The 20,828-nt window shown below is 29.1% G+C and overlaps 11 protein-coding genes across 11 annotated transcripts; 3 read left to right on the top strand and 8 right to left on the bottom strand.

The window, feature by feature from the left end:
* Nucleotides 1-116: 116 nt before the first annotated feature.
* On the bottom strand, nt 117-1,219 carry cubi_03339 (choline-phosphate cytidylyltransferase; the record flags this gene model as incomplete). Its single annotated transcript, XM_029020352.1, has 2 exons — nt 117-1,130; nt 1,205-1,219. The coding sequence occupies 2 exons, from the start codon at nt 1,217-1,219 to the stop codon at nt 117-119; spliced, it is 1,029 nt and encodes a 342-aa protein (XP_028874065.1).
* A 512-nt stretch (nt 1,220-1,731) lies between these two features.
* Nucleotides 1,732-1,977, bottom strand: cubi_03338 (uncharacterized protein; the record flags this gene model as incomplete). Its single annotated transcript, XM_029020351.1, has 2 exons — nt 1,732-1,837; nt 1,889-1,977. 2 exons carry the CDS (start codon nt 1,975-1,977, stop codon nt 1,732-1,734), a joined length of 195 nt encoding a protein of 64 aa, XP_028874064.1.
* Nucleotides 1,978-2,680: 703 nt separating this feature from the next.
* cubi_03337 (SEC14d domain-containing protein) lies at nt 2,681-3,992 on the bottom strand (the record flags this gene model as incomplete). Its single annotated transcript, XM_029020350.1, has 2 exons — nt 2,681-3,556; nt 3,642-3,992. 2 exons carry the CDS (start codon nt 3,990-3,992, stop codon nt 2,681-2,683), a joined length of 1,227 nt encoding a protein of 408 aa, XP_028874063.1.
* A 631-nt stretch (nt 3,993-4,623) lies between these two features.
* On the top strand, nt 4,624-6,225 carry cubi_03336 (HBS1 domain-containing protein; the record flags this gene model as incomplete). Its single annotated transcript, XM_029020349.1, has 1 exon — nt 4,624-6,225. The coding sequence occupies one exon, from the start codon at nt 4,624-4,626 to the stop codon at nt 6,223-6,225; it is 1,602 nt and encodes a 533-aa protein (XP_028874062.1).
* Nucleotides 6,226-6,714: 489 nt separating this feature from the next.
* cubi_03335 (uncharacterized protein) lies at nt 6,715-7,340 on the top strand (the record flags this gene model as incomplete). Its single annotated transcript, XM_029020348.1, has 4 exons — nt 6,715-6,734; nt 6,806-6,885; nt 6,954-7,069; nt 7,212-7,340. The coding sequence occupies 4 exons, from the start codon at nt 6,715-6,717 to the stop codon at nt 7,338-7,340; spliced, it is 345 nt and encodes a 114-aa protein (XP_028874061.1).
* A 358-nt stretch (nt 7,341-7,698) lies between these two features.
* Nucleotides 7,699-8,358, bottom strand: cubi_03334 (ER lumen protein retaining receptor; the record flags this gene model as incomplete). The annotated part of the gene is made up of 1 exon (XM_029020347.1): nt 7,699-8,358. One exon carries the CDS (start codon nt 8,356-8,358, stop codon nt 7,699-7,701), a length of 660 nt encoding a protein of 219 aa, XP_028874060.1.
* A 620-nt stretch (nt 8,359-8,978) lies between these two features.
* cubi_03333 (NRAP like nucleolar RNA associated protein) lies at nt 8,979-12,875 on the bottom strand (the record flags this gene model as incomplete). Its single annotated transcript, XM_029020346.1, has 1 exon — nt 8,979-12,875. One exon carries the CDS (start codon nt 12,873-12,875, stop codon nt 8,979-8,981), a length of 3,897 nt encoding a protein of 1,298 aa, XP_028874059.1.
* A 353-nt stretch (nt 12,876-13,228) lies between these two features.
* cubi_03332 (uncharacterized protein) lies at nt 13,229-14,335 on the bottom strand (the record flags this gene model as incomplete). Its single annotated transcript, XM_029020345.1, has 1 exon — nt 13,229-14,335. The coding sequence occupies one exon, from the start codon at nt 14,333-14,335 to the stop codon at nt 13,229-13,231; it is 1,107 nt and encodes a 368-aa protein (XP_028874058.1).
* A 421-nt stretch (nt 14,336-14,756) lies between these two features.
* On the bottom strand, nt 14,757-16,745 carry cubi_03331 (syntaxin binding protein; the record flags this gene model as incomplete). The annotated part of the gene is made up of 1 exon (XM_029020344.1): nt 14,757-16,745. One exon carries the CDS (start codon nt 16,743-16,745, stop codon nt 14,757-14,759), a length of 1,989 nt encoding a protein of 662 aa, XP_028874057.1.
* Nucleotides 16,746-16,977: 232 nt separating this feature from the next.
* On the bottom strand, nt 16,978-18,141 carry cubi_03330 (actin; the record flags this gene model as incomplete). The annotated part of the gene is made up of 1 exon (XM_029020343.1): nt 16,978-18,141. One exon carries the CDS (start codon nt 18,139-18,141, stop codon nt 16,978-16,980), a length of 1,164 nt encoding a protein of 387 aa, XP_028874056.1.
* Nucleotides 18,142-18,675: 534 nt separating this feature from the next.
* Nucleotides 18,676-20,703, top strand: cubi_03329 (homeobox-containing protein; the record flags this gene model as incomplete). Its single annotated transcript, XM_029020342.1, has 1 exon — nt 18,676-20,703. The coding sequence occupies one exon, from the start codon at nt 18,676-18,678 to the stop codon at nt 20,701-20,703; it is 2,028 nt and encodes a 675-aa protein (XP_028874055.1).
* Between the last annotated feature and the right edge of the window lie 125 nt (nt 20,704-20,828).

The raw sequence follows: 20,828 nt of genomic DNA, 5'->3' as shown, positions 1-20,828 counted from the left end.
AAAATTACTCTGCATGCAATAATTAAAGAAAATTAAATTAAATTTATTAATATAAAAATTTAAAAACAAATTGTAGTAGTATCTAGTATATTCAAGAAAACAACTAATTAAGAATTTCACTTAAAAGAAGGGGATTCTCCTTCAGAAATGCGATTTTCTCTAAATAAGGATCTCATCGGGTCAAATGTTCTTGCAAAGCCTTCGAGATACTTTTTGGAAACTTCCCTCCAGGTATCGAAAGATTTGTGAATTTGATTCCTAATATTATCAACACTCTCATCAAACGTAATACCTAATGGTCTGTCAGTGAGAGTCACTTTTGTTAATTCATTAGTAACTTTTTCGCCCCACCTTTGAATGCCTTTTTTCATTTGAATTTGGTTCGCTTTCATATAACCAATATTTAGCTCATCTGGGGTTACACCTCTTTGCAAGGATCTATCTATATATTCCTCATAGTTTTGGAGGATTCTTACAACTAGATCCGTTGTAGAAACTCCTTTTGTTCTTTGAGTAGCTTTAAATTTACCACAACGTTTAAGCCATCCGTAGATATCGTCTTGATCATATGTTATTACTGGTTTTTCTTCACTACTATTGCAATCAGTATTTGATGAATCTTCTTCATCTCTCTTCTTTTGTTTTGCAACATATGGTGCATCATCATGCGCAACATAATCTATCTTATGCTTTTCAATAAACTTCTCATCAATTACCCATGGACATGGAGATATTATCTCATCCACCCACTTAATGTGTTTCAATGTTTCTGTTCTTTCTTGTAAAGTCTGTACTGTCCTTCCCTTTAATCTGTGGGTCTCTTCGTCACTTGCAACACCTACTATTAAATGTGTATTCGGATACATTTTTTTAGCCTGCTCTAATTGTCTCATATGGCCTAAGTGAAGCAAATCATATACTCCATCTGCGTATATTCTGATCTTATTTTCGGTAGATTCTTGATTGATTTTTTGTCCTTCCTTTAAATTATTTTTACAATATTCATCACCTCTCTCATCTTCAATAAAACTTCCATTCTCAGAGCTTTCCTCAATCTGTAAGTCACTACTTTTTTTACATGAATTCTTCTTACATATTCCTTTTATTACCTTTGGCTTTGATTTGCGATTCTATTTAAATTTAATTTCAAATATTATGGGAAGTTATTGGTGTTTGATTATTAAATAATTGATATTAAACTTACGGTGCTAACCTCCATATTACTCTTATAACCAATATATCTATTAAATTCTATCTTCTTTTTTTTTTGTTTCTCTATATACTTTAAATTCTCATATATAGATTCTTTAATACCGATCTTTAGAGCTGCATATAGTAGTACTAAAAAAAAAAAAGAGTTCCAATCGTCGTAATCCTACTGTTACAATTTATTCTTAATATATAAATTTAAATATATAAACTTTATATAATATAGAAAATATATTTTATCTTTCATTCTCAACTATTTTTTACATAACGGTACCTTTTGGCGGCAAGTGTTGGGGGGTTAATCTAGATCATGGATAATATCCTTTTCTAAGTGGAAAGATAATAAATTTAAGAGCTATTTAAATTTTCTTAATTTTAAAGTTATTCTCATTATAATAGTAGTACTTAATAAGGATTTCCTTTAAAAAATAAATGAATATATATATTTATGTTTATGTATATATATCCCAATTTGACCTATTATTAATAGATTACATTAGTTTTATAGTGAAAAATTCACTCTTATTTCTCATTAAACTCTTCAATAGTTTTAGTTGATAAAATTAAAGCTCCGTATATAGCATTTACCGTCTTTCTCAATATTCGAATATTGGCACTCTCTACTTCACTGAAGAGTAATAAGTTAATGGAATAGAAAAAAATCCAAAAACTAACTTACATTACTAATTCTGTATCATCCACCATAATTTCTCTCTTAGAATTCTTTGTGTTATTAGATAAAATAAAATCTGGTTTAATACATTCCATTACTGTGTTAGCTAATTCTTCTGATTTATAATCAATTCTTATTACACTAGTTAATGAGAAATTTAGAAATAGTTACGTAATTTAATGTATTCATATATTTATATTAAGTAGTCATTCTCTGTATTGTACATAATTGATCTAATTATACGTTTTTCATCAATTATTGGAATTATTATTCCTCAAAAATACACAGACCACAATATAAAATATGCCTACAGAAACTTACTGTTTATTCATTGTTCCAATAATATGTTTAATATTCAATTCCCTCCCTTTAATATATCTGGTTTTAATTATATTATTATAAACAAATAATTTTTAAGTTTTTTAACTAGAAAATGACATAAACCCATGGCGCCAAAACGACGGTACTATTTTACATGTAATTTGAATTTTAATAATAAAAAATAAAGATAAGAAAGTTTTAAAGAGAGGTAAAAAAAGATAATAATAATAAACTTTTGAAAATTAATTAAGAGCAAGAAAATTATAATAATGATGATGAAATAACTGAAAGTAAATTTAAGTCAAATACAATATTAATCCAATTGTTTAAATTTTAATTACAAGAAGTTAAGTAACTGAAGTAGAATAATTGATGATATAAAAAAAACACAGATATTACATTATTTTTGATTTTATAACTTCTATAACACTACTTTAATTAATAGTTCACTCTCTAAAGTTACTGAAGAATATGCTTTTAATTATCCTCGTTAAAACTTTTACTAATTTCTTCAATCTTTGTTTGATTTTGTTCCTCAATCCAATATGACTTATTAATGATTTTTTTTTCTATACTAGTACAATTATTAATAAATCTTCTGATTGATAATTCTGGCTTAAATGATAAAAAGAAGTTTTTATATGTAGCATATTTATTATAACTTTGTAGTTCGTGTTCATTTTCTTTTTGAATACAAAGTTCAATATTTGGTACTACAGTTGAATTGGTACAAACTGGATAAAGACAGGTATTTGGAATAAATCCACCCCTTGAATGTAGAATTGCCATATTAGTTGGTTCCAAAAGTCTCCAAAGCTCATCTTCTGTATCAGTGAAAATTGTTACAATTTTTCTGTCATATAACAACGAAATTATTGGTTCTATAGAATACCATAGATTTTCTTTTAAAGATTTTGATTTGTGAATGATTAGTGTATTAACCAATAAAGGAGAATAAAAATCTAAAACTTCTGAAATTAGTCTCATAAATGATTGAAACTCCACTTTGCAAGTATAAATCCCCATATTACTAAAATCTAGCACAAATGTAATATGTGATATAAAGCTTTTTTCTTTTAAAGATATATCTGAGAATGAATATATTACTTTTTCTAACTCCCAAACTAACAACTGTCTAAGTTCACTTATTGATCCAAATGACAATGTTGTTTTTAAATGAAGATCTACTATTCTAATATAATATACTGGTTGTTTATTATGCTTAAATCCAATTCCACTATCCAATACTTTTTTAATATTATAAATCAAAATTCTCCTTCTATTTTCTTTAATTCTATTTAATGCTGATTTGTTTTGAGTGTTACTTGATTCATATATGGCATTCATACCGTCCTGAATTTCAAGTTAGTAATTACAATAATGGAGTAATAATTAATAATATATATTACTTATTAAACCAAAGAATTAGAAAACTTACCTCTACCAATTTCATATATGTTGAGAATCTTGTTAGTTGCATTAGTGTGGTATCTTTTGTTAAAGCAAAAAAACCTCTCAAAAATAACATTTGTTTCAAAAAATCAATAATCAAATACGATACTCCATTTCTTCTAATAATCTCACTTGCTAACAAACAAATATTTTTAGTATGCTGATATGATAGCACATTCTCCATATATATTGTTCTTTCTGGTTTGTATTGATTTGTAATTTTTGTATGTTTTTTTTTTATTTGTTCAATTTCTATAGAACATGATTTTTTTACTAGTTTTGCCCAGTCATCCAATGCTAACTCTATTCTATTTGGCTTCTTAGTTGCACTCTCCATTTCTATAGTAACTTTTCAATCATATCAAAGCAAATAATTTACCTTGTTATCATTATAAGAAAATGTCTTGTTTATGTATTAGATATTAATTTAGTCTAAATATTTACTAATCTTAAGCCTATTTTATTTGGAAAGATTTTATTATTATTTTTGTTTTTTGTAAGTAATAATAATGCCGGTACTCTGCATGCATTTCTCTAAATTATTTACCCCTTAAATAAATTTATTAAAAAAAAAAATCTATATTTAATTATTTATTAAATTGCAATTCTTTTTATTATTAAATTATTATAAAGAACTAACTAACATGCATTTAAAACTTATTATTATTAGTTTTTCTACTTTTTAACTCTCAATTTCATCATATCTTTTCTTTTTTTTTTTCCCATGTAAAATAATGCAAACTATTTATAAGACTTTACACAGTATTGGCGCCGTTTTATGGCGCCAAAAGTTAATAATATATTATTATGATTAAAATTAATGTTAATTTGAAAAAGGCGAAAAGGAAAACCAGGAGAAAAGTGTGGAGTAAACAAAGAAAAATTTGATGAGAAATAGAAGAGGAAAAATCTGTAATTTGATTAGAATAATATAGTTTATTAACTTCATAAGTAGTCAATAAGTGACAATGGGGCGTACACGATCAAAGTATGTGGAATTGACGGATGATGACTATTACGATGCTTACGACTCAGATTACCACTCAGAGGAAGATAGCTCAGAATATGAAAGGGAAACTAATACGGTTACAACAAAGGTAAAGCCTTTTATTCAAACAGAGAAAAAAAATAATACAACAAAACATGTGGCTAAACCAGATCAGAAAAAAAATGTAAAGAACTTAATAAATAATGAACAAGTATCAGTTCCTAGTATTGATAATTACAGTTGCGTAGTATTAGGCCATGTAGACTCAGGTAAGTCAACTTTAATGGGTCATTTATTTGTGAGTTTGGGGCTAATAAGTGAAGGAGTTATGAGAAAGTACAAGAAGGAAAGCGAGATGATTGGAAAGGGGTCATTTGCATATGCTTGGGTATTTGATGATTGTGATGATGAAAGAGAAAGAGGAATTACAATCAATGTCTCAGCTAAAAGTATGATGATTGAAAATAAACTTGTGACCATATTGGACGCTCCTGGACACTCCGAATTTATTCCTTATAGCTTTTCAATTTCAATGTTTTCTGACAATGCCATAATAGTTATTGACAGCTCAGGATTTGAGGCAGGATTTCTAAAAGGACAGACTGTTGAACATATTATATACTCTCTTTTAGCAGATGTTTCAAACATAATTATTGCTGTCAATAAATTGGACCTATGTAATTGGGATGAAAAGGTTTATTTAAACATTGTTAATACAATAAATAACTACATTAATTTCGAACTTTCTGATATTAAAAGCGATTCGAATATTATTTTTTTACCAATTAGTGCATATTTTGGTGTTAATATTCTGAATGACAAGAATCATCTTCCAAAAGAAATATCCTCTTGGTATCAAGGACCCAGTTTATTCGAAGTACTATCAAACATTAACCAAAATGCAAAAAGATCAAGATCACGTCCGATTGAGTGTCATTGTAATAAAGAAACTAAACAATTTACATCTTTTTCTGCATGCATTTTAGAAATTATTTCAGTCTCCTCCTCCGAATTTAAAGCATCCCTATATATTGAATATGGTCATCTTAAAGTTGGACAGTCTTATTTTATATTACCTTTTACTGAACAAGTGAAATGTAGGTCTATTTCCATTCACAACAATACATATAATTCATGTAGTGGACCAATTTATATCTCTTCTGCAACATTTAATTGTAGCATTAATCCTAGTGTTGGTAACATTATTGTATCAAGTATTTCTTCTAAGTGCTCTGGAAAAATGAATAACAACACATCAGTAGTATCTTTACTTTCAAACCTATACCCAATACAAATATCTAGAAAACTTAAGGTAAAGTGTCTTAAGTTGCTAAATGAAACTCTTCTGAAATCTAAAAATATTTTTTGGAATGTTCCAGGCCAATCATTTATGATTTATTATCACTGTGAAGCTTCTCCCGCCACTTTACTTAGTGTCAAGAATGACTTCTTTTATTTTGAAACTGAAAAAGATATTGTTTCTTATAATAAGTGTTCTTGCACCGATACCACAAACCTTAGCAAAGTTTCAGTCAGATTTTTTGGAATCACTGTTTTTATTGGAGAAATGATCTTTCACTGATTAACTTTTTATTTAATTAATTATTATTATTTTCAATATATTATTCCAATTTCTGCATGCATTTGTTCCCGCCTAAACCTAAAAATTTTGTTTAAGTGTTGGTTGGGGGGAAATGTTTAATATATTATTTATTAGTATGAATTTTGAGGGTTTAAGTAGTCAATCAGATAAATCTTAAATGGCAATTTTCTTTATTGAATGATTAGTTAATACATTGTAGAGCTTTTGGTTTCTCAGTTTTTGTTTTCCCCACAGAAGATTCAAATTGACAAAACTTTAATAGTTTCTCTTTTTTCCATTCCTTCGTTCTAATACTCGTTCTCATCCTTAAATTCGTATTAATCACACTTTTACTGGCTTTTCGAATCTTCTAATAAAGTAAAAAAGGTGTCTATATAGATATAACACATGAATGAGTGCATTTTTAATAAAGGAGGATTGGAGAAGTTTTTAAAAGGATATTAAAACCCTTGAGGTATTTCTGAAATGATGCCTTTAAGGACTATAAGGTAAGTTTGTATATTTGAATTAAAGACAACCAGATTTTTGGGTATTAATACTAAATTATAACTATTTTTAGAGTAATAACGAAGTTAATTAGGATTACATCAGGGTCATTACAAAGTGTTGCAAAACAATGTATTAAAGATATTTATAGAGGTCAGTTTACTAAATGCTTATTTAAGGTGGAAAGTTAATTTGTTGGACAAATTTTTAAACTGATTTAGATAGCATTAAAGCAATTAAATCTATACATTTTGGAAACAAAATGACTCTTGGAGAAGCAAACAAGATTCTAGGTACCGAATTTGGAAAGAAGTACACTGTAGAAGATATACAAATGGTAAGTATAAATATCATTACGTCTATCTCTCCTAAAAGCTTTTATAACCAAATTCCCGTTGAAATATGGTTCTCAAATTTCTTAGACTAACAGCTTTCTTTCCGTTTGTGTTCTAATTCAAATGATTCATTTCTTTTTTTAGATTACAAGAAGAATGCTTGAACTAAATAAGGCAAGTGGAAATTATAGAGGATCTCCTTATATACAAGAAAAACTAGTAGTAGCTGAAAAGCTTATGCTAGACCAAATAATCAAGAACCCAAAAATTTAATATTTAAAATAAAGTAAATGAACTTTTTAATTAGAGTGAGCATGAAATAGGTCACTAATCCTTTCTCCATTTTCTGTGACTAGAACTACTTTAATGGAATCCCAAGTAAACTCTTTTACTCTGACTTCTCCCTCTTTTTTTTTCTCCCTTTCTGCCCTGGTGCCAAAAGAAATGAGGTTCTTAAATTATTCCCAGCTTGGATACTACTTGGAAGCGAACAAATAAACAGAGGATCGGGAATTAGACCTTGAATCCGATGCCTCCCCTCATCTCAAAGTCTTCCACAGAATGCATCTCAATTATTCTGCCCAAGCTTAATCTTCAACGTATACTGGACAAAATATGAATAATCACCGATCTATATTTCGATAGAATAAGGAAGTATTAACTTTTGGCCATACCATTTACTCATTGCATAGTAATAAAAGAAGTCTACATAAATAGCTGTTTGGATAAGCCCCCCAATCCAGCCAACCCAATTTACATAATGTTGAGCATAAAAACGGTAAATCCAGTTAAAAATATAAAACAATCTATATAATCCCATTGTTACGACGTAATTTGATGTTAAATTCTCAACTTCTCTTAACTGTTGTAAAAGGATCAATTGAGGTAAAATTGCTACAGATTCTAGCCAAATTGAAAAGCTCCATAGTATCTCGGAAAATATCCATCTTTCAGAAGTAATAAATCCTAAAATTAAAGCTGGTAAAATCAGGTACTTGTGATATGGGAAACTATCTGCATTAGAATCATAAGTTCTACTAATTGGTATTTGGTACCTCATCAAATAGATACAGTAACTAGTACTTGCAATAAATATAACCTTCATTAATGTATTGTATACTGAAACAAAACTCCAAAGCAAATCAATATATCTACTGCAAAATACTATCAAATAGATCTCTTGCATCTTACATGAAATCCCCAAGCAACTCTTACTCTTCCTCAACTTTTTTAAAAGAAGAAAAATACTCAAAAGGTGGAGCATATCACCACATAGTCTGAACCCATTCATTTTCAACTAACAGCCACTATTACAGGTTTGATTCTTTTTCCTTTCTGGATTCTCTATAAATCCAAATTTACTTACACTATGCTAGTATTACTCAACCTTCTTACACACAAAGTTCTTCAAATTCTCTTATTTACTTTACCTCACTTTTCTTAAGTTCTAATGAAACTGATTATTATTAATACTATTTTTACTTTAAATAATTGATATTAATTTTACTATTACTAACACTATTTATTTAGCCTAAATTATCCAATATATAAATATATATTTATTTATCTGCATGTGGCGCCACTGGTTCCCGCCTAATGTGGGAAGCATGCTCATTTTTTTTTAATTGATTATATGGGTAGTTATGGGTAAAAGTTTAGTAGTATTTAACTGAAGAGGAGAGGAAGAATCAACATGAGTATTGAAAAGTGATTGAGAAGAGGAATAATATCGACAATGAAGAATAGATAAATTAAGAAAAGAAAAATAAACTAACATTAGAATATAAACTATTATAACGACTAAAAGTCCCTTTATTTTAATAATAAAGTAATTTATTTTGATATGTTTCCTCCGTACTTTTCCCTCCAATAATCAATATAAAATAAGCAGTTGTATAAGTAAATAGAACTTTATAACTGTATGTTTGTAATAAAGCCAGAATATCTACTCCAAATTGTGCTTAAAATTAAAGGTAAATTAGGTATAGTAAAAACATTGCAAGTTTCAGATTCACTATTAGAATAGGAGATAATGCAACCAGGAAGAAAATTCTTCTTTTGACTCTCAGTAATTTTTGAAGGAAAGAATTGACTAGTTCTTACTTTAAGATAGATTTTACTAGGATAAGGAAGTATATAAGGGTCGTATATTAGATCAACTTGCTGATTCCAGAGTGATTTAACTTCTAATACAAAGCTCTCAAAAATCTCCCTGGCAACATTATAAGGAGAAGCCTTGATATTACAATTACTTAGTAATTCCTGAGTTGAATTAAGATTAACATACTGTTTCTTAAGTGATAACACATTAAACTTAATCTTCTTAGACTGAGGCTGAATAAGACCAATATAGTCTTGCTGAAGATGAATAATAATATCATTTTTAGGTTGAGTCATGAATGATGATTTAATCTCCTTTATTGGTATATTAAATGAATTCTTTTCAACAATAATATTTATATATAAATTTGCAAAATGAACCAATCTACTTGAATTATAGTGGCTTGGAAGCTTAATCAATAAGGATTGAGGATCATATTGAGATGATACATAAAAGAAATTCTTAAATAGTTTATGTTTCTTAATATAATTATAGTAAATTGAATGGATCCTATCAAGCTTTTCGAATTCCTCAATTGAAATTCTCTTCATCTCAGAATCCTCAGTCATTTGAAAATCCAAGTCTACAACTAATGGCTTCTTTTCCCATTCATATCTTGAAATTAACCATAGTGATCTTAAAAATCCAGTTGTTGAGGTATCCGGTACCCCATATATACTATTCATTAGATCATTATTTGTATATACGTAAGCAGCAACATGTTCTAAAAACTCCTCGGAATCTGGTATCTTATTTACTGATGCAAAATGTTTTAATTTCTTAACTGTTTCTCTTAAGGATGGGAAATAATTACTTAAATTTAGTAATTTTGCTCCTATTTGTGTTTTCCACCACAAATTGCGTAATTGGTTAATATCTTCCCCGGAAAATCTGATGTTTTCTTCTACGACTTTTTCAGACATGTTTTCAGGCTCAATAGTCGTTTTTGCAATCTGTTCTAATTCTGTTGGATGGAAAATACTTAATCTAAATGTGATATCTCCTTTCCAATATACATCTAAAAATGGGGCGAAACCTCTTAAATCTGGATTATCGGTACCTTCTATATGATCATATTCAGGTATAATATCGCAAGTAATAGAATGTAATTCACCCAATTCTTTTTGTATTGATAACAAAAAAGCTATTTTGATTTTTTGAATAGACTCCTTAGTTTTTGGCCACTTGTTAGATTGTTCCATTTCTATAACACATTGTATCTCCTCTTTAAATCTATTTTCCTGATCTATACTAGAATTCAAACTTGTGTAGAATTTCATGAATCTTAAAATTGAGCTAGGTGACTGAATTGATTTGATACTTAAAGGAAGAGAAGTTAATCCGGTTATAATGGATTTAAAGTTTGAAAACTCCTCATGAACAATTTTTTCCCAACTTAAATAAGGATTAATAGATCCAAATGGTGTCATTGAATAGGTTACTAAACCATCTTTTAATTCTGTTCCCAACTCAGATTGAATCGTGATTTTTGGAAGATGTCTATTTAATGTATACCTTAAAATATCCTCATTAATTCCTTTATTTGTTAAAAATTCACTATTTGAATTATTTTCATTATTCCAAACTACGGTCTCTAAAACTGTGCCGTCTCTAAATCTTCTTGTCTCAATTATATTACTACCCCAAAAATCTTTAAATTGTTTTGCTTCAACACTATCAACAAAAGGACCTTTATCAATAGATCTTGTGATTTTAGAAGCAAATTTAATACCGATAATACATCCAAACTTTTCTTTTGATATTATTTCTCTAAAATTTAAGTTCTTCACTCTATCTGTGAAACTTCTTAACAATATCCGTCTCGTGATCTCAACCAGATTCGAACTTTGACAATTTTCCCAAATCGAATCAAAATTTCTCTTTATAGTCTTTGAGTTTGAATTTTCACCCAAGCTGATTTCTTTAGGAATATTATTATTTGGTGGAACCAGATAACTTAGCTGGATATTATGGAAGCAATTTGGATAAGAAATCATTATGCAAGAATCAAACTCTAGTAAAGAAAGCATTTGAGGTATATCATTTAGTTTCTTATTATGATCATGACTTTGAACTCTTATTTTATTATCAAAATCTGTTCCAAGACTAAACATATCAGAAACTGTTTCTGCATAGCCTATTATTGCCTTATTATCAATAAGTCCCAAAGTCTTATTTAAAATATCTAGTAATTCTTCCTTTACAAGATCTTGACATCTCCAAAATACATTATACACTTCCTCTTCTTTATCAGTTAGAATAAAAATTTGATTCCCAATATAATCTCTATTGAATAAGTGCAATAAATTAGTCTTCTTAAAATCCTTATCTTTTAGAAATATTCTATCATGAAATTTTGGAGAGGAATCTCCAAAAACATAATAGGTACCGGATTGATCTTTATTTTGAAATTTCCAATTTGAAATCATTTTTTGTAAAGTCATTAATACCAACTTAAATATCTGGAAAGAACTTGTTTTTCTTGAATTGAGTGCATCTCTATTCAACTCCAGAGTATGAAATAGAAGATATAAAAGAACTTCTTCATTAAACTGACCAGAAAGTTTAAATTGGTTATTAACTTTCAAATGATTAAAAATCTTCCATTTTATACACCAAAGTTTGAGAAGCATCAGAGTTTCTTCAAGCATAACTGAAGATAATATTTCTTCAGTAATTATAGATAATTTAAGCATCTGACTTTTTGTATCACTTAAAATAGCTCCATTATACTGTGGTGTTGGTGGTAAAAAACAAGAATTTAGATTATCTTGACCATAATTAAAGGTATCGTAATTCAAAATACTTTTTCTTACGGAATTCCTATATATTGAGATAGAATCCTTATTTAGCTTGGATGACTCTGGGATAACCGGTAAGATTCTGAATCTACACTTAGATATAGCCATATCTTTTGATTCTTTTTCTGATTTCAAGATAACTACAATTGAGACTACTGGAATATACCTTAAATCATGTAAATAGTCAATCTCCACCTTAATGTCCTGAATCTTATCTACAGATAAAAGTTTTGGTAATTCATATTTAGCAACATTTTTAAAGTCTTCCCTATATAAAAGCTCTTTATTGATTTTCTCTACCTCATTTTCTGTGAGGTTTGGTATATTATTTATTTTCATTTGACGAAGTAACTTATTATATAAGTCTATTACCAATGCTGCTCTCTTGATAAAGTAGGTGTAGTTAATATAGTCTTTGGATTGAACTAAAAATTCGGGCAAATCAAAGCCTAGATCTATAATGGATTCCTTATTTATAGCCAGTTCCGCGTTCATTAATCTAATCTGATTCTTTAATCTCAAATTATTTAAAGGGATTTGACTACCATACAATTCCTCAAAAACATTAGATAGCCCAAATTCCTCCTCTATCCTCAAGATTTCTGCAAATGGTAACTTCTTAGTATTATCTTTAAGCAAATTCTTTAAAGGCATATTAAACTCTAAATTTTCAATCTTTTTTAACATAGAAACTGCGTAGGGCAAAACTCCCAGTATTGTTTTTTCAGAATCTAATCCATACTCTCTATACTTATGAAGAATTACATCCAGTCTTTCCTGTAATGCAGAATCTAAACAGCTAACTCCAATAGGGGAATTCAATTCAAAAATATCATTTGCATCTTTTGCATGTTGCTTATACCTTTGCCTCACTTGTCTCTTAAGTTTAGACTTATTCTGTTTCATATTTCCGGTTCCTCCAACTTTCTCTATGCTTTTCCACCTCTATACTTATCCTATATTAGATTTTGTTTTCAAAGATTCCCGATAAACTTAATTAAAAGAAATTAAACTACAATTTAAGGAACAAAGCCTCAAAATACAAGCAAATCTATAAAGCTTATTTGAACTTCCGTGTTATTTCCACTAAGAATTATTCTCCTGCTTCCTATACTTTGAAACAATTTCCTATTTAGATTTAATTATTTGAGTTTTTTCCTGACATTCGTCGTTACCGCCCGCGCCAAAATAAGGCGCCACATGCTATTGACCACATGTATACAATAATATATATAAATATATATATAAAAGGTGAAAGATTATTTACTTTTCCTGTCAAATCTTTTCTTAAACTTTTCCATCTTAGTTTGACGGCCAGAACTGTTTTCAGCATCTGCTGAGTCAATATCGTTATTATCACTTTGACTGTTTTTCTTTCTCCTCATTTTGAGGTTAAGCTTCTCCTTGAATTTTTCAGTTTTACTCATCTTATTGTCTTTTGGGAGCTTTTCATCATTGGTTTTATCGGAATTGGTCGTACCATTGCTTTTGATAGTTTTTAATTGTTCAGCATTTGAGTCTTCATTCTTCATATTGTTATTAGAATTAATAGTTTCAGTATTTAAACTATCAGTACTATTTCTGCTAATTGAATCAGCTTCTAAAACAATAGTTTTTTCACTTATTGAGCTATTTTTTGAACTATAGGACTTAGACTTAAGAGGAGTTGTTTTAGCTTCTGTGCTATTTGAATTACGAATTTCTACTGCATTAGTAACATTTGATTCACTTTCAGATTCCTTTACACTAATAACATCGGCAGTTCTTTGTCTTTCACGTTTTTTTTCACCAGATTTCCCATCAGTATCAGTTACATTATAATCATAATTTTTCTTAAATGTAGGATCAGTAGAGAATGTTGAAAGTAATGCTGCTCTCTTATATACGTTTACCAGTTTATGTAAACCTAAAATGACATCTTGATTTTCTACATTACAAAGCTCAGTGAATTTCTCCAGCTTATCTACAGATATGTACACATCCTCCAAACAAGTTTCCGCAACATCTAAATTCTTTTTAATATTTTCCAAAGATTTATCTAATTCTTCCAGAACTGTTTCAAGAGAAATCTGAACATCTATTAAACTTGAAATTGGAGTTTTTTCATTTGCCTGCTCTATCTCTCCATTATCCTTAGTTCTCTTCAAATCAATCTCCATGCTAATTTTACCAGAATCCATTCCAATATTGCTCTTTTTTGAATTTTTTTTACTTTTTGAAAATTTAAATTTTGCAAATTTTGACTGATTCTTGCCTTTGTTATCACCCATTTCAGAATCATCTGTTGAGTTTGAAAACCTATTCAACCCTAATACATGTAACAAGTCTGCCCCCACTCCTGATCCATCACTACTTTTCCTTCCCATTTTTACTCAACTCTTATTTTTCCCTAACTATTTCTATTATATAAAACTATAACCCACCTGTTAAATATGCTTTTTTTTGAACTCCACTATTATTGTTTTTTCCTCTTCACTCACAAATTTATTTCTTTCAATGTCAAATAAGATCTTTAGACTTTGCTTATCAAAGTTAGGCGGGAAACCGGCCCGCCACTTATTGTTATTGCATATTTGCATGTGGATAATATAACTAATATTGAGTAAATAACAAAATATGGGAGAATATATAATTATAATAGATTTTGAAATTATTGACGAAAATATTGGGATCAATAAATGAATTTTTTAGACTAGATACGAAATATGTCAGCAAATATATAAGCAATTAACTAAACTATGTTAATCATTTTTGAATAGCTAATTAGTACTTTCTATTGCAAATATGCTACGAGTAAAGAACTTGGTTTATAAGTTGAGTAGGAGTAGTGATATTAATTCCTCCAATATAAATGTTAGAATTCGATTCATTCATAAGCTCATAAATACATCTAATTTCCGGAAATGTGATGGACCCTAATACAAATACAATCACGACTTTCCTATTCAAAGAATACCTAGGCAAAGAAAAGGAGTGAGATTGAATATGATTAAAGTTTCCAAGTAAATAGTAAGGGCCTTCATTAGTATTTGATTTGCCAACACAGGGAAAGTCTTCGTTAAAATTCTTTTGATTAAAAGTATTATAAGAAATTATCGAGTTATTACCAATATTAAGCTGACAAAGAAGATGATAAACAATAGTCTTTATTAGAGGCTCAAATCTAGAAAGGTTAATTTCTATATTTCTCAATCTCTGCTTAAAGTATTTAACTCTTTCTTTATTACTAATCTCATATTTATGAATATGTTTCCCATTTCCTGTTGCAATATCTTCAAATGAGTTACACAAACCTAATCCAAGAAGTTTCTTAAGCACGATTTGATCGTCGTTTGAGAGTTTTCCGAAATCAATTAGCTGATTTAAATCATCATTACTTACTCCTGTATAATGTGAGATATATAATAAAATCAATCTAAGTTTGTCATTACTGTCCTTAATGACTGGAAATTCCTCATCTAGCCTTCCTAGTGTAGAATTGCCTAACACAGCAAGAAGATTACTTCTTTGTTTAGTTGCACTTAAGGACTTTCCATCAGAATCTAACATTGTTGCAATACATTGCTCAATCTCGCCAATAGATGTAATGTCATTTTTTTTTAATATATCATAACATTCCCCAATCAAACTAATATGTGTCCAGTAACGAGAAAGTGTCTGTTGATATTGAGGCAAAGTCCTTACAACTTGAATTGTTTCGCTAGTTGAAATATTCGATTCTTTATTATTTCCTCTATGAATCTTTGCTGTCACATTATTATGGGTAAACTTTAAAGTTTCATCCGTAATTGCTTGGTTCACATTTCCAATATGATCATGTCTATACAATACCCATTTTGAATCCCTTTCATCAAGTACTGCCTTTTTTGTCTCTTTTTTACCTCCGGTACTAGAGATTTCATATTCATATACGTCGTCCATCTTTTGGTTATCACTACTTTTGAAATCAGTATTTTCAAATCTAGTATTTGATACAATATTGTAATTATCAGGATTACTTAGAGATACTGGAATTTTCAATAGATCATAGGCTAATGCCTGGTAATGGTAATCGTGTATATATAATGGAGCAGCATCAAAGCTTCTATCTAACAATAATATGGTACATTCTTCACTGCTCTCAGCACTTCCATTCTGCAAGTTATTAAGCTTATCAGCAAAATTCTTACATTCTGCTGATACCTCTACTCTTCCACAATTTTGATATCTTATTATTGGCTTGGTATTAATACCAAGAGTCTTACATAAAGTATTAATTCCAGACATGATTTGTTGCTGAAGCTTTTCAGAAAGATCAAGACTAGTTTTGAATAAACCTTCATTATCAATATAGAAAGTTCTACTATCATATGGAATGAAGTCTAAATTAACTTCTTTAAAGGTTAATAACTTTCTAAGAAGGCCATCATGGTTGGAAAGTATGTCAAAACCTGATATTCTCTCTCCCCTAAAACCAGTAACAAATAAATGAGCCGACCTATACATCCCTCCACCTTCATAATCTCTCTGAACACGTTCAAGATTTCTTTTATTGCCAGTTATAAAGTAAATACAATCCATTTTTCTTAATGGCTCTCTTTTTGAATGTAACTGCTCAACTATTGTTACTCCTGCCTCAATAATATCATAAAATGAACAGGAAGAAGAAATTACTTTCAGTGTAAACTGATCAACTACCATAGTTAAATATCCATCGCTCCCAGAAGCAGACATTGCATGTACCGGCGAAATGATCTCCTCTACTATCCTTTTCTTACAAAGACTTAGCAAACTCATTTTATTCTTGAAATATTGAAAAAAAAGTCAAACAGAAAACCATTTACCGTGTCTACATAATCAGTAATACTATTAAAATAATCAATTATCCAATTAATCCTTCAAACTTTTTATTTTGAATAATTTCTTTTCTATTGACTAATTATCTTGAAAACTCTACACTTTGCCTCTAAAAGTGTGGGGAGAACTTTTAAGGCGCGCAAATCATGTATATTAACCACGTCATTGGCAATTACACAATTTCTAACTTAGAATTAATTTTAGAGGTGATTGTTTGTAAATCTGTGCTTTCAAAATTATAATTGGGTTTTTCATTTTGAAGCATAATAGCTGCACCATAGTATGATCTGATAAAAGGTGAAATTGGAGGGCAAGTGACGAAGAAGTGATCAGCCAAAGGCTTTAATAGCTTGTCATTTGAAATTAATTCTTCAAGCTCGGAAGAAACCCTCTTTTCAAAGCCTGGAGCTGAGGCAATCCCACCACAAATTAGTATATTTTGGGAAAGCTCTTTTCTAATATCAACATTAGAATCTTTTAAAACTTGGATAATACCATCCAAAACAATGTGGTGAATTATTTCTACATTAGAAGATACTTTATCTCCGAAGAAAATCTCAAAAGGCATGGTTCTGGTATTTTTGTCAACAATTAAATTAATATATTGATTATTTATTAGTAAATATTCATATTTAAAATCTGAAATATTTATGTTTTCATTATCATGACTTAATTCACAATTGACTATTCCACTCTGAAAGATAATATCATCCATTAAGTCATTGTTTATCCCTTTAACTATGCCTTCTTCTGGATTTTCTTTATATTGAGCAAATAATTCACTCTTAAATTTTTTCTTAAAATCATCATACCCACAATGTATAATTTTAACATTATATTCAATAGGATATCCATTATAAACAGGGCAAATGATTGTTTCGTTTGTTCCTATATCAACCACTATCCCTGTTTTAAATCCTGTTGTGAAAAGACTCACTATTGGCTCACTAACTCTTCTGACTCCAGGAACCTGATAATTTTCAATTAGAATTCGTGTAATATAATTAGAAAGTTCTATTGGAAAAAACGGTCTCTCTAGTAGTATTACTGGGTAGTCCTTAGGATTTGACATTAAATAGTCAGTATATAACATGCGTATTAAAGAGCTCCAGCTTCTTTTCCAGTTGTTAGAATCTTTAAAAACTGTTACATAGCTTGATTCATCTGAGAAAGTTGTATTATTACCGGCGATTTCCAAAATATCCACACACTTGGAAAAAAGTTCGTTTGTTTGCAGAATTACAAATGGTTCCATTTTTTTTGAAAAGCCTGCTTTTACATGTCGTCTTCCAACTGAAATTATTATATAGTTTTTACTTGTGCCAATATCATGCATTTTCTTTTACATCTCTCCTACTCCTAAATTATCTTAGTTATGATTTAATCCTTTTTACCATAAACAATATTCCACACTAATACCTCACTTCAGTTCTCGATTTCTATTTAATAATAATAATATTATTATTACAAATATTTTTGGAACCTAACAATAATAATACATATAAATAAAAAAATGGCGCCAATTCCTTTTTAATTATTTCTAAAATACAAATATATTACAAAATAATAAACAAAAGGAAAAAAAAAAGCATTTTCTAGAAAAATCTCCTTTTCAACCTAAAAAAGAATCAAATTCCATATTATAACTTATTTTCCTTAACCTTAAACTTTTTCTCATCTTTTTTTGTTTTATGTTACCCTTGTGAATGCTTTTTCATCATCTACTCTAGTATATTCAAGATATAACCATTTATAGGCGCCAAAAACATGTCATTTTTGACACGTAAGCATATTTTTAATTAATTAAATTATCAATTATTAAATTGTTAAAAGTTTTCACCTAGAGGATTTCTCCTGTCATAATCAGGAAATGAAGGCAGAATCTAATGAGCTATCTGAAGGTCAGATAGTTATTGATGGAGAGACAGAAATTGATGATTTGTTATTAGCATCCAAGTTTGCAGAATTAGAGAATTATAAGTCTGCATCAATCCTGACTGGAATAGAATCTTCTAGAGGTAGGAAACCACTAATTGAAAAATCATCTGAAGATGTTGATATTATATTAACAGATGAGGAGTGTGATAATTCCGAGGATGATGGTTATGAATCAAGTGAAAATGAAGATAACGAGATTAAGGAATTAATTAGAAAAGAAATGATTTACCGACACAAGACTTTTGAAAATCAGGAATGTAAATATGAGATTTTGGGTGAGAAGTTATCTGATAATTATTTGGCTCAGTTTGGTATTTCTTTAGATAAAAATAAGGAGACAAAGAATACATTATCTGATATAAGTGAATGCGAAAATGAGATGGCAGAATCAGATGATGAGATTATTAAGAAGGAACATCCAAGTAATATAAACAAGGACTCCCACTTAGAAAACTTTGAAGAAAAATTAAACTGGTTACCAAACATTGAGATCTTAGATATGCCAGAAAAAGTGGATATAAATCTTCCTTGTGAATTTGTTGGAGAGATCTACTCTATAATTAATGATGGAGCAATATTTGGTATGGAAGGGATTTTTATAGTAAAAAGTGATCCATCTACTATAATGTTAGACCTGGGATCTGTATTATGTTTGGAGGATAAAACTATAATAGGAACAATCATTGATACTTTTGGTCCTATTACATCTGCATTTTATGTCTTATCTAAACAAAGTAATGTTGACAATAACCTTCTCAAAGTAGGTACTAAAATATATTGTGATCGCAGACATTCCACTATATTAGGTAAAGCTGGTAAAATACAGTGTAGTTATCTTTCTAGTACAAATACTGGAAATAAAAAAAGTCAACTATTTAGTACAAGTACTTCAAAATCTCCTTTCTCTAATAAGGACTTTAAAAAAGACCCTAAAATTAATCATCCAAACTCTTCAAATTTCAATAGCAAAGATGAAACATCTGTTGGATCTGAAATCGAGAATGGGGAGGTTATTCCTGATGACTATGATGAAGAAGATGAAGGACAAGAGGAGAGTGGTGATGATATAAGTGTTGGTCTAAACGAGGTTTTAATCAAAAAATTTGTTGAAAAGTATGATAACTTGAGCCATATTCAAGAATCTGCTGTTGAAGATTCTATTACAAATAATTCTTTACCTAAAAAACATAAAGAATTTCAAAAAAAGCTTAATAACCATAATCAAGGTTACCATCATAAAAACAAAAACAATAGAAAACACTCAAATCAGAATAATATTAATTTTTCGGGTAGATCCCAATGTAACAAAGACAGGAATTTTAATAGATTCAAATCATTTGGAAGCGGAAATATGTATCCAAAAAATTCATTCTCTAATTTTGATTCAAGGTTTGGAAACATTAATCACCAAAACAACACAACAAAGCAAAATTTTGGAATGGAATATAGATACAATCAAAATAACAACTTATTTCAGAACCTTCAAAATAACTATTCGCACTTTCCCTATGCAAACACAAACAGTACATTCAATATACAAGAGATTCAACAAAATAGGGAACTCCAATTCTATAATCATCATAATAGTGGCTCAAAACTTCCCGTTTCTTTCCATTCTCAGTCTCAAACACACCAAATGTACCCAAATTCCAGTTCTAATCCCCATCATTATTCTCAATATTATCAAAATACTGATGGAGTTCAACTACAACATACACAATTATCTTATCAAAATAGAAATACAAACCAAATTACAACAGGTTTTGAAAGTAATCAATACTCAGTAAATAATCAATATAGTCATGGAAATGGAAGTGTAGGTAGTCAATACATGTATAATAATACCGGATGTGAAAGTGGCAACAGAAGTGTAAATTACATGGATATCGGCCATCCGGGTTCGATTCCCACATGGGCAAACTTTCCATGTAATAATGGGAACAAATACTCGACTAGGTAAGATAATGTTATTTTGGATCTCAAATATATATTTAAGCAATTATGAATTTTATTTCAATTTTTTCAAGAGAACACAAGTTATTAGGTAAACACATTAAGATATTGAAAATAGAAGAGAAACTAGAT

The sequence above is a fragment of the Cryptosporidium ubiquitum genome (genome assembly GCF_001865345.1).
Source record: "Cryptosporidium ubiquitum isolate 39726 chromosome Unknown contig_24, whole genome shotgun sequence".
NCBI lineage: Eukaryota > Apicomplexa > Conoidasida > Eucoccidiorida > Cryptosporidiidae > Cryptosporidium > Cryptosporidium ubiquitum.
This window is presented reverse-complemented; position numbering and strand designations above follow the sequence as displayed.